We start from the raw sequence: 12932 nt of genomic DNA on the forward strand, positions 1-12932 counted from the left end.
TCCCCGGAACCATTCTGGTAAATCTCCTCTGCACCCTCTCGAGGGCTTCACATCCTTCCTAAAGTGTGGTGACCAGAACTGGACGCAATACTCCAGTTGTGGCCTAACCAGTGTTTTATGGCCTTCATTGCAAGAGGTTTCGAGTGCAGGAGCAAGGGTGTCTTACTACAGTTGTACAGGGCCTTGGTGAGACCACACCTGAGTACTGTGTGCAGGTTTGGTCTCCTTACCTAAGAAAGGATATACTTGCCATAGAGGGAGTGCAGCGAAGGTTCACCAGACTGATACGATAGCAAAATACTGCAGATGTTGGAAATCCGAAATAACAACAGAAAATGCTGGAAAAACTCAGCAGGTCAGGCAACATAGAAAAAACATAGAAAACATAGAGATAGGAACAGGAGTAGGCCATTCGGCCCTTCGAGCCTGCTCCGCCATTCAATGAGATCATGGCTGATCTTCGTCTGAGATCATAGCTGATCTTACCAGTTCAGTACCCCGTCCCCGCCTTTTTCTCCGTAACCCTTAATCCCCTTAGCCTTCAGAAATATATCCAATTCTCTCTTGAAAATATTTATTGAATTAGCCTTCACAGCCCTCTGTGGCAGGAATTCCACAGGCTCACCACTCTTTGAGTGAAGAAATTCTTCCTCATCTCTGTTTTAAATGATTTTGCCCGCTATTTTTAGACTGTGGCCCCTGGTTCTGTGCTCCCCTGCCATTGGAAACATTCTCTCTGAATTCAGCCTGTCCAGGCCTGCCATAATTTTATATGTTTCGATGAGATCCCCTCTCAATCTTCTAACTCCAGTGAGTACAAGCCCAAACTATTCAATCTCTCCTCGTAGGTCATTCCCGCATTCCAGGTATCAGCCTGGTGAATCGCCGCTGCACTCTTTCCATGCAAGAACATCCTTCCGCAGATGGGGCGACCAAAACTGTACACAATACTCCAGATGCGGTCTCACCAGCACCTTGTACAGCTGTAGTAAGGTATCCCTATTCCTATACTCGAACCCCCTTGATATGAAGGCAAACATACCATTTGCCTTCTTAATCGCCTGTTGCACCTGCATGCTCTCTTCAGTGACTGGTGCACAAGAACACCCAGGTCCCTCTGCACTTCCCCATCTCCCAATCTATTGCCATTTAGATAATAATCCACCCTCCTGTTTTTACCCCCAAAGTGGATAACCTCGCATTTATCCACATTATAGTGCATCTGCCACGTATCCGCCCATTCCCCCAACCTGTCCAAATCGCACTGTAGCCTCCTGACATCCTCATCAGAGCCCACCCTCCTCCTAGTTTAGTGTCGTCAGCGAATTTGGAATATTGCATCAATTCCCTGATCCAGATCATTTATATATATTGTGAACAGCTGGGGTCCCAGGACAGATCCTTGCGGCACCCCGCTGGTCACTGCCTGCCACTCCGAAAACGAGCCGTTATTCCAACTCTCTGTTTTCTATCCGCCAGCCAGTTCTCTATCCACGTTAATACTTTGCCCCCAATCCCATGAGCCTTAATTTTGCATGATAATCTTTTGTGTGGAACCTTATCGAAGGCTTTCTGGAAGTCAAGGTTACACCACATCCACTGGCTCTCCCCCATCTATTTTACCAGTTACTTCCTCAAAAAATTCCAGCAGATTAGTCAAACACGATTTACCCTTTGTAAATCCATGTTGACTCTGTCCGATCCTTTCCCCATTTGTCAAGTGCTCCGCTATTTTATCCTTAATAATGGACTCTAGCATTTTGCCCACAACCGATGTAAGGCTTACTGGTCTATAATTCCCTGCTTTCTCTCTACCCCCTTTTTAAATATTGGGGTAACATTAGCTACCCTCCAATCCACGGGTACTGTTCCCGAGTCAATGGAGTTCCGGAAGATGATCCTTAGAGCATCTGCTATCTCCAGGGCCCACCTCCTTAAGTACCCTAGGATGTAGTTTATCAGGCCCCGGGGATTTGTCGGCCTTCAGTCCCCTCAACTTACCCAACACCATATCCCTAGAGATACTAATTTCTGTCAGCTCCCTCCCTCTCATTAGTCCCTATGTTTGCCGATATTCCTGGGAGGTTATTTGTGTCCTCCTTGTGAATACAGAACCAAGTATGAGTTTAATTGGTCTGCCATTTCCTTATTCTCCATTATATATTCTCCCGAATCGGACTGCAAGGGACCGACTTGGGATTTACCAGTCTTTTCCCTCCTGATATACCGATAAAAGCTTTTGCAGTCTGTCTTTATGTTTGCTGCAAGTTTACTTTCGTATTCTATTTTCCCCTTCCTGATTAATCCCTTTGTCCTCTTTTGCTGTATCCTATACTGCCCCCAATCTTCCGGTCTGGTGCTTTTTTTTGCCAGTTGATATGCCCTTTTTTTTGATTTTATGCTGTCCCTAATTTCCCTCGTTATCCACGGTTGAGTCACCTTTTTAGGTTTATTTTTATGCCAAACCGGTATAAACATGTTCTGGAATTCTTCCATTCTATCTTTGAATGCTTGCCATTGTCTATCCACTGTCAATCCCCCCAGAAACACCACCCAATCAATCTTACCCAATTCCCGTCTCATACCCTCGTAATTCCCTTTATTTAAGTTCTGGACCTTAGTCTCTGATTCAATTTCCTCACTCTCCATCTCGACTGAGAGCTCGATCATATTATGATCGCTCTGACCCAAGGGGCCTCGTACAAGAAGATTGCTGATAAGTCCCTTCTCATTGCACAATACCCAGTCTAAAATGGAGAGAAATTTCAGTTGACGTTTCGGGTCGAACCCTTCTTCCAAACTGGAAAGAAAAGAAAATAGATCGAAGGCAGGGCTGCGATCGGACAAAAGAAGTAAAAGAAACAAAAGGAGTAAAAGAGACAATAAAAGGTATTCGAAGCCAGACGAGATGGTAATAGGCTGAGATTAGGTGTGAAGTGTACTGGCAGGGCAAGAGATAGCTGCCAGGTGTGAGAGAGAAACAAAAGGAAAGGGGGGGGGGGGGGGAAAGGAGTGGAAAAATTACAAGTAAAAATGTAATAGGGGCCGAGGTTATGATCTGAAATTGTTGAACTCGATATTGAGTTCGGAAGGCTGCAGAGTGCCTAATCGGAAGATGAGGTGCTGTTCCTCGAGTTTACGGTGGCATAGTGGTTAGCACTGTTGCCTCACAGCGCCAGAGGCCCGGGTTCGAATCCGGCCTCGGGTGACTGTCTGTGTGGAGTTTGCACATTCTCCCCGTGTTTGCGTGGGTTTCCTCCGGGTGCTCCGGTTTCCTCCCACAGTCCAAAGATGTGCGGGTTAGGTTGATTGGCTATGATAAATTGACCCTTAGTGTTAGGGGTTACGGGGATAGGGTGGGATATGTGTTGGTGTAGGGGTTACGGGGATCGGGTGGGATATGTGTCGGTGCAGGATCGATGGGCCGAAATGGCCTCTATCTGCACTGTGGGGTTTCTGTGATTTACGTTGAGCTTCCGTGGAACAATACAAGAGGCCAAGGACAGTGAGGTCCGAGTGGGAATGGAGCGGTGAATTAAAATGACAGGCGACCGGAAGCTCGGGGTCACCCTTACGGACTGAACGGAGGTGTTCCGCAAAGCGGTCACAAACCGGGCCTGTATTCACTAGAGTTTAGAAGAATGAGAGGGAGATCTCATTGAAACGTATAAAATTCTGACCGGACTAGACAGACTGGATGCAGGGAGGATGTTTCCCCTGGCTGGGGGGGGTGTCTAGAACGAGGGGTCACAGTCTCAGGATACGGGGTAGGACATTTAGGGCTGAGATGAGGAGAAATTTCTTCACTCAGAGGGTGGTGAACCTGTGGAATTCTCTACCACAGAAGGCTGCCAAGTCACAGAATCACAGAAACCCCACAGTGCAGATAGAGGCCATTTCGGCCCATCAAGCCTGCACCGACACATATCCCACCCGATCCCCCTAACACTAAGGGTCAATTTATCATAGCCAATCATCCTAACCCGCACATCTTTGGACTGTGGGAGGAAACCGGAGCACCCGGAGGAAACCCACGCAAACACGGGGAGAATGTGCAAACTCCACACAGACAGTCGCCCGAGGCCGGATTCGAACCCAGGTCCCTGGCGCCGTGAGGCAACAGTGCTAACCACTATGCCACCGTGCTGCCCAAGTCACTGAATCTATTTAAGAAGGAGATAGATAGATTTCTAGACACAAAAGGCCTCAAGGGGTATGGGGAGAGAGCGGGAATATGGTATTGAGATAGAGGATCAGTCATGATCTCATTGATTGGCGGAGCAGGCTCGAAGGGCCGAATGGCCGACTCCTGCTCCTATTTTTCTGTGTTTCTATAAAGGTTCAGGGAAAGTACTCACAGTAGCAGCTCCTTTGACTGCTCGCGTTTTGCCAGTTGCTTCTCCCGCTCCTTCACAAGGGCTTCCTGTTTGGCCTTCATGTCGTTGAGGGTGACCAGACCTGCAAGACGCAAAGAATTGAGAGAGGCCACGGATCCCGACAGAGACGCGGTGACAAACAGGGAGCAGCAGACGGGGACAGCGCAGTGCAGAGCGGCAGGACCTGTCTGCCGGTGTTTGGGGAGTCCAGGACTAGGGGGCCATTGCCTAAAAGTCAGAGCCAGGCCTTACAGGAGAGAAATTAGGAAACACTTCTACACACAAAGGGCGGTAGAAGTTTGGAACTCTCTTCCGCAAACGGCAACTGATGCTGGGGGTTAATTGTTAATTTTAAATCTGAGATTGATAGATTTTTGTTAACCAAAGGTATTAAGGGATACGGGCCAAAGGCGAGGAGATGGAGTGAGGTCACAGCTCAGCCCTGATCTCATTGAATGGCAGAACAGGCTGAAGGCCTCCTCCTGTTCCTAATGTAAAAGGCTCGAGCGGCTGAATGGCCTCCTCCTGTTCCTAATGTAACAGGTTCGAGGGGGCTGAATGGCCTCCTCCTGGTCCTAATGTCTCTACCTAACCCGTGCTGTACCTGCCCTGGGAGTGTTTGATGGGGACAGTGTAGAGGGAGCTTTACTCTGTATTTAACCCGTGCTGTACCTGCCCTGGGAGTGTTTGATGGGACAGTGTAGAGGGAGCTTTACTCTGTATCTAACCCGTGCTGTACCTGCCCTGGGAGTGTTTGATGGGGACAGTGTAGAGGGAGCTTTACTCTGTATCTAACCCCGTGCCGTACCTGCCCTGGGAGTGTTTGATGGGGACAGTGTAGAGGGAGCTTTACTCTGTATCTAACCCCGTGCCGTACCTGCCCTGGGAGTGTTTGATGGGGACAGTGTAGAGGAAGCTTTACTCTGCATCTAACCCGTGCTGTACCTGCCCTGGGAGTGTTTATGGGACAGTGTAGAGGGAGCTTTACTCTGTATCTAACCCGTGCTGTACCTGCCCTGGGAGTGTTTGATGGGGACAGTGTAGAGGGAGCTTTACTCTGTATCTAACCCGTGCTGTACCTGCCCTGGGAGAGTTTGATGGGGACAGTGTAGAGGGAGCTTTACTCTGCATCTAACCCGTGCTGTACCTGCCCTGGGAGTGTTTGATGGGACAGTGTAAAGGAAGCTTTACTCTGCATCTAACCCGTGCTGTATCTGCCCTGGGAGTGTTTGATGGGACAGTGTAGAGGGAGCTTTACTCTGTACCTAACCCGTGCTGTACCTGCCCTGGGAGTGTTTGATGGGACAGTGCAGAGGGAGCTTTACTCTGTATCTAACCCGTGCTGTACCTGCCCTGGGAGTGTTTGATGGGGACAGTGCAGAGGGAGCTTTAATCTGTATCTAACCCGTGCTGTACCTGCCCTGGGAGTGTTTGATGGGACAGTGTAGAGGGAGCTTTACTCTGTATCTAACCCCGTGCTGTACCTGCCCTGGGGGTGTTTGATGGGGACAGTGTAGAGGGAGCTTTACTCTGTATCTAACCCCGTGCTGTACCTGCCCTGGGAGTGTTTGATGGGGACAGTGTAGAGGGAGCTTTACTCTGTATCTAACCCGTGCTGTACCTGCCCTGGGAGTGTTTGATGGGGACAGTGTAGAGGGAGCTTTACTCTGTATCTAACCCGTGCTGTACCTGCCCTGGGAGTGTTTGATGGGGACAGTGTAGAGGGAGCGGGGACGGTGCGGGATTCTGGCCGTGGACGACACATTCAGGACACTGGGGTGCACTCCGCGCCTTACCCACGGTGCTGGACTTGAGCTCCGCCTCCACTGCATCGTAGTGAGCCGAGAACTTCTTGTCGATGTTTGACTTCACCAAATTCTCCTGCAACAGGGAAAAACCAAAAGACAATCAGGAAACATTCCTTCATCTTCTCCCCTCCTCTCCGGATGGGAGCGGACAGCGGGTCTGCATAGAATCACACCGCACAGGAGGCCATTCGGCCCATCGTGCCTGTGCCGGCTCTTTGAACGAGCTCTCCAATCAGTCCCACTCCCCCCTGCTCTTTCCCCACAGCCCGGCACATTTTTCCCCTTCAAGTATTTCTCCAATTCCCCCTTTTGAAAGTTACTATTGAATCTGCTCCCACCGCCCTTTCAGGCAGCGCATTCCAGATCACAACAACTCGCTGCGTAAAAAACATTCTCCTCCTCTCCCCTCTGGTTCTTTTACCGATTATCTTCAATCTGTGTCCTCTGGTCACCGACCCTCCTGCCACTGGAAACAGTTTCTCCTTATTTACTCTATCAAACCCATCATCATTTTGAACACCTCTATTAAATCTCCCCTTAACCTTCTCTGCTCTAAGGAGAACAACCCCAGCTTCTCCAGTCTCTCCACATCACTGAAGTCCCTCATCCCTGGTACCATTCTGGTCAATCTCCCCTTAACCTTCTCTGCTCCAAGGAGAACAATCCCAGCTTCTCCAGTCTCTCCACATCACTGAAGTCCCTCATCCCTGGTACCATTCTGGTCAATCTCCCCTTAACCTTCTCTGCTCTAAGGAGAACAACCCCAGCTTCTCCAGTCTCTCCATGTAACTGAAGTCCCTCATCCCTGGTACCATTCTGGTCAATCTCCCCTTAACCTTCTCTGCTCTAAGGAGAACAACCCCAGCTTCTCCAGTCTCTCCACATCACTGAAGTCCCTCATCCCTGGTACCATTCTGGTCAATCTCCCCTTAACCTTCTCTGCTCCAAGGAGAACAATCCCAGCTTCTCCAGTCTCTCCACATCACTGAAGTCCCTCATCCCTGGTACCATTCTGGTCAATCTCCCCTTAACCTTCTCTGCTCTAAGGAGAACAACCCCAGCTTCTCCAGTCTCTCCACGTCACTGAAGTCCCTCATCCCTGGTACCATTCTGGTCAATCTCCCCTTAACCTTCTCTGCTCTAAGGAGAACAACCCCAGCTTCTCCAGTCTCTCCACATCACTGAAGTCCCTCATCCCTGGTACCATTCTGGTCAATCTCCCCTTAACCTTCTCTGCTCCAAGGAGAACAATCCCAGCTTCTCCAGTCTCTCCACATCACTGAAGTCCCTCATCCCTGGTACCATTCTGGTCAATCTCCCCTTAACCTTCTCTGCTCTAAGGAGAACAACCCCAGCTTCTCCAGTCTCTCCACATCACTGAAGTCCCTCATCCCTGGTACCATTCTGGTCAATCTCCCCTTAACCTTCTCTGCTCTAAGGAGAACAATCCCAGCTTCTCCAGTCTCTCCACATCACCGAAGTCCCTCATCCCTGGTACCATTCTGGTCAATCTCCCCTTAACCTTCTCTGCTCTAAGGAGAACAACCCCAGCTTCTCCAGTCTCTCCACATCACTGAAGTCCCTCATCCCTGGTACCATTCTGGTCAATCTCCCCTTAACCTTCTCTGCTCCAAGGAGAACAACCCCAGCTTCTCCAGTCTCTCCACATCACTGAAGTCCCTCATCCCTGGTACCATTCTGGTCAATCTCCCCTTAACCTTCTCTGCTCTAAGGAGAACAACCCCAGCTTCTCCAGTCTCTCCACATCACTGAAGTCCCCCCTCCGTGGAACCATTCCAGTCAATCTCCTCTGCACCCTCTCCAAGGCCTCGGCATCCTTCCTAAAATGCGGTGCCCAGAATTGGACACAATACTCCCGCTGAGGCCTAACCATAGATTTATAAAGGGCCACATGAGGCCAAGAACACCTTTACCCTCATGCCGGCATCCACGCTTTCAGTGCATAGCAATCAGGAGTGGAATCCCTGGCCGACTTATTCCCTCCCTCACATAGAAACATAGAAGATAGGAGCAGGAGTCGGCCATTCGGCCCCTCGAGCCTGCTCCGCCATTCAATGCGATCATGGCTGATCATCCAAATTCAGTACCCTGTCCCTGCTTTCTCCCCATATCCCTTGATCCCCTTAGCCTTAAGAAATATATCTAACTCCTTCCTGAATATATTTAATGAATTGGCCTCAACTGTCTTCTGTGACAGAGAATTCCACAGGTTCACCACTCTCTGGGTGAAGAAATTCCTCCTCATCTCAGTCCTAAATGGCTGACCTCTTATCCTTAGACTGTGACCCCTGGTTCTGGACTCCCCCGCCATCGGGAACATCCTTCCTGCATCTAGTCTGTCTAGTCCTGTCAGAATTTTATACGTTTCAATGAGATCCCCTCTCATTCTTCTAAACTCCAGCGAGTATAAGCCCAATCGACCCAATCTCTCCTCATACGTCATTCCTGCCATCCCAGGTATCAGCCTGGTGAATCTTCGCTGCACTCCCTCCATGGCAAGAACATCCTTCCTCAGATAAGGCGACCAAAACTGCACACAATAACTCAAGGTGCGGTCTCACCAAGGCCCTGTACAACTGCAGCAAGACATCCTTGTTCTTGTACTCGAACCCTCTCGCTACGAAGGCCAACATACCATTTGCCTTCTTAACCGCCTGCTGCACCTGCATGCTTACCTTCAGCGACTGGTGCACAAGGACACCCAGGTCTCGTTGCACTTCTCCTTCTCCCAATCTATTGCCGTTCAGATAATAATCTGCCTTCCTGTTTTTGCCACCAAAGTGGATAACCTCACATTTATCCACATTAAACTGCATCTGCCATGCATCTGCCCAATCACCCAACCTGTCCAAATCGTACTGGAGTTTCTCGGCATCCTCCTCTTCTATTGTTATTTCAGATTTCCAGCATCCGCAGTATTCTGCTATTGCCCAACTGTCCACTGCACGGGGGAGAGCTATTCACAATATATATTAATGATCAAGACGAGGGAACTAGATGTAACGGCCTAGAAATTCGGTGGAGGCCCAAGCGGGGCGCCAAGCTCGCCTGGGCGCTGGATTTACCGCTGCGATCGGAACAGTTGTGCCCGCCGGAAATTCATCTTGAACGCCCCAAGAGGGACTCGGGGCGCTGCTCGAGGCGCCCCGCGTCCCTCTTAGGGCGCTGAAACTGAATATCGCAGCGCCACAAGCCGCGGCACGGCGCGCTGCGGTACTGCAGGCCTTCCTCCCATTCTTAAGGGGGAGGGGCCTGCACCAGCGCGATGAGCGATCGCGAGTACCGGCAAAAGAGCCCGGAACTGAGGAGAAGTGCCGGGCCCTCGGGACACAGCCGGCACTGCCCGGGGGGGGGATCAGGAGGCCGGGGACAAAGGTGCTGGCAGCCGGCCACCGGGAAAAATGGCCGCCCCGCGCCTCCACCTTAATTTGCGCCACTGCCGCCACAGGTAGGCCCCGTGAGCCGGGCGCGATTAGCGAGCGTCGCTACAGAGGCGGCCGCTACCAAATATCGTGATCGGGGCGGTAGCGGGGCGCTGCGTACACCGATAGCGTCATCGGTGGTGGCGCAGTGCAACAGGCTAACGCCGCCATTAGCGCCCCAGCTAAATATCGCGGGAGGCGCGGCCAGTGGCGCTAAAGCCACTGAGTGCCCTCTTTAGGCGCTAACTGGTGGCGCAGCCCACCGAATTTCTAGGCCAATATCTCCAAGTTTGCAGACGACACAAAGCTGGGTGGGCGTGTGTGCTGTGAGGAGGATGCCGAGAAACTCCAGTATGATTTGGACAGGTTGGGCGACTGGGCAGATGCATGGCAGATGCAGTTTAATGTGGATAAATGTGAGGTTATCCACTTTGGTGGCAAAAACAGGAAGGCAGATTATTATCTGAACGGCAATAGATTGGGAGAAGGGGAAGTGCAACGAGACCTGGGTGTCCTTGTGCACCAGTCGCTGAAGGTAAGCATGCAGGTGCAGCAGGTGGTTAAGAAGGCAAATGGTATGTTGGCCTTCGTAGCGAGAGGGTTTGAATACAGGAGCAAGGATGTCTTGCTGCAGTTGTACAGGGCCTTGGTGAGACCACACCTTGAGTATTGTGTGCAGTTTTGGTCGCCTTACCTGAGGAAGGACGTTCTTGCCATGGAGGGAGTGCAGCGAAGATTCACCAGACTGATACCTGGGATGGCAGGAATGATGTATGAAGAGAGATTGGGTCGATTGGGCGTATACTCGCTGGAGTTTAGAAGAATGAGAGGGGATCTCATTGAAACTTATAAAATTCTAACAGGACTAGACAGACTAGATGCAGGAAGGATGTTCCCAATGGCCAGGGAGTCCAGAACCAGGGGTCACAGTCTAAGGATAAGGGGTAAGCCATTTAGGACTGAGATGAGGAGGAATTTCTTCACCCAGAGAGCGGTGAACCTGTGGAATTCTCTACCACAGAAGGCAGTTGAGGCCAATTCATTAAATATATTCAAGAAGGAGTTGGATATATTTCTTAAGGCTAAAGGGATCAAGGGATATGGGGAGAAGGCAGGGACAGGGTACTGAATTTGGATGATCAGCCATGATCGCATTGAATGGCGGAGCAGGCTCGAGGGGCCGAATGGCCTACTCCTGCTCCTATCTTCTATGTTTCTATGAGAGCACCGGCCCACAGCTGAGATTTACGACTATATACTGGCAAGAATTTCATGCTTGCAAGCTTACACACACACACACACAGGGCCTCTCTTCTCTGCCATTCTCTGAGGTTGCCACCAGTATTTGAGAGGGGGCTGTACAGAAATTTCTAATGGGGATGCAGCAAGTGTTATTCGCACCTCTGTGGTCAAAGGCAGGGGGGGGGGGGTTGTTTAATTTTCTGTTATATATTTGTTCGCAGGATGCGGGTAGCTGTAGCAAGGCCATATTTAAGAACACAATGAGAACAGAAGAAATAGGAGCAGGAGTCGGCCATTCGGCCCCTCGAGCCTGCTCCGCCATTCAATAAGATCATGGCTGATCTGATCTAGGCCTCAACTCCACTGTCCTGCCCGCTCCCCATAACCCTCGACTCCCCTGTTTTTCAAAGATCTGTCTATCTCCGCCTTGATTATATTCAATGACTCCACCTCCACAGCTCTCTGGGGTAGAGAATTCTAAAGATTCACGACCCTCAGGGAAGAAATTCCTCCTCATCGCCATCTTAAATGGGCGACTCCTTATTCTGAAACTATGCCCCCCTAGTTCTAGATACAGGAAGGATGTTCCCGATGGTCGGGGGAGTCCAGAACCAGGGGTCACAGTCTAAGGATAAGGGGTAAGCCATTTAGGACAGAGATGAGGAGGAATTTCTTCACCCAGAGAGTGGTGAACCTGTGGAATTCTCTACCACAGAAGGCAGTAGAGGCCAATACATTAAATATATTCAAGAAGGAGTTGGATATATTTCTTCAGGCTAAAGGGGTCAAGGGATATGGGGAGAAAGCAGGGACAGGGTACTGAATTTGGATGATCAGCCATGATCGCATTAAATGGTGGAACAGGCTCGAGGGGCCGAATGGCCTACTCCTGCTCCTATCTTCTATGTTTCTATGACCCCACGAGGGGAAACATCCTCTCGGCATCTACCTTGTCAAGCCCCCTCAGAATCTTATGTTTCAATAAGACCACCTCCCATTCTTCTAAACTCCAATGAGTACAGGCCCAACCTGCTCAACCTTTCCTCATTAGACAACCTCTTCATCCCAAAAAATCAACCTAGTGAACCTTCACTGAACTGCCTCCAATGCAATTATAACCCTCCTTAAAATAAGGAGACCGAAACTGCACGCAGCACTCCAGGTGTGGTCTCGCCAGCGCCCTGTACAGTTGCAGCAAGACTCGCCCCGCTTTTATACTCCGTCCCCCCCGCAATAAGGGCCAACATTCCATTTGCGGGACGGGACGGGGCGGGAAAGTGGGGTTGAGGCAAGAAGATCGGCCGTGATCTTATTGAACGGTGCAGCAGGCTCGCGTTGGGGGCCGAACGGCCAACTCCTGCTCCGATTTCTCACGCGCGCAGCCCCCCGTAGTTCAATAGCCCCAGCCTGTACCCCCCCCCACAAAAAAATTCCCCTCCTAATCCTCCAACCCAATGATTTTTTTTGTGGTGTTGATTTCCCGCCCCTTTCCCTCCCAAAGGCGCGGTCCCTTTAAGAAGATGTTGCCGTCCCTTTAAGAGGGTGCGCGGCCCCTTTAAGAGCCGCCATCTTAACCTCGGCGATCTTCTGTTTGAGTTGCTGCAGCTGCTCCCGCTGCTTCTCTCGCTTCTTCATCAGCTGCATGGCCCGGCCGGCCTCGCTGGCCGCTCCTTTGTACTGCGCCATGGCTCCCGCGACCCGAAACGGTAATTTTTTTCTTTTGAAAAAGGAAAGACCAAAAGCGACTGGAAGCGATCGACAGGCGAGTGACCGCCTCCCTCTGTGTACGGCACTGCGCAGGCGCCGTGGGCGACTAGGGGAGGTGGCGTACGGCACGGGGGGCCTGCGCGCCTGCGCGGAGCCGTACGGCACCGGGTATGCGCAGCTGCGTGGAGAAGGGAGGGCCCGTACGGCACTGGGCATGCGCACCTGCGCGGAGGAGAGGCTGCCGTACGGCGCAGGCGCACTAACCGCCCAGGGGGAGGTGTTGGGCATTGGACGGCCTCCCCCTAGTGGCGAGCCACCCCACTCACACCCCAGGGGCAGCACTGAGGGAGTGCTGC

The 12932-nt window shown here is 51.1% G+C and overlaps 1 protein-coding gene across 1 annotated transcript; it reads right to left on the bottom strand.

Annotated features, from left to right (window-relative positions):
- Positions 1-4337: 4337 nt before the first annotated feature.
- Positions 4338-12678, bottom strand: LOC147086762 (protein FAM50A-like). The gene is made up of 3 exons (XM_085978930.1): positions 12445-12678; positions 6173-6257; positions 4338-4458 (listed from the first exon to the last, which is right to left on the bottom strand). Exons 1-3 carry the CDS (start codon positions 12553-12555, stop codon positions 4355-4357), a joined length of 300 nt encoding a protein of 99 aa, XP_085835056.1. The 5' UTR covers positions 12556-12678; the 3' UTR covers positions 4338-4354.
- Between the last annotated feature and the right edge of the window lie 254 nt (positions 12679-12932).

Source organism: Somniosus microcephalus, unplaced genomic scaffold (genome assembly GCF_052327205.1).
Source record: "Somniosus microcephalus isolate GS21.2 unplaced genomic scaffold, FLI_Smic_1.0 unresolved_chr7, whole genome shotgun sequence".
NCBI classification, from domain to species: Eukaryota; Metazoa; Chordata; class Chondrichthyes; order Squaliformes; family Somniosidae; genus Somniosus; species Somniosus microcephalus.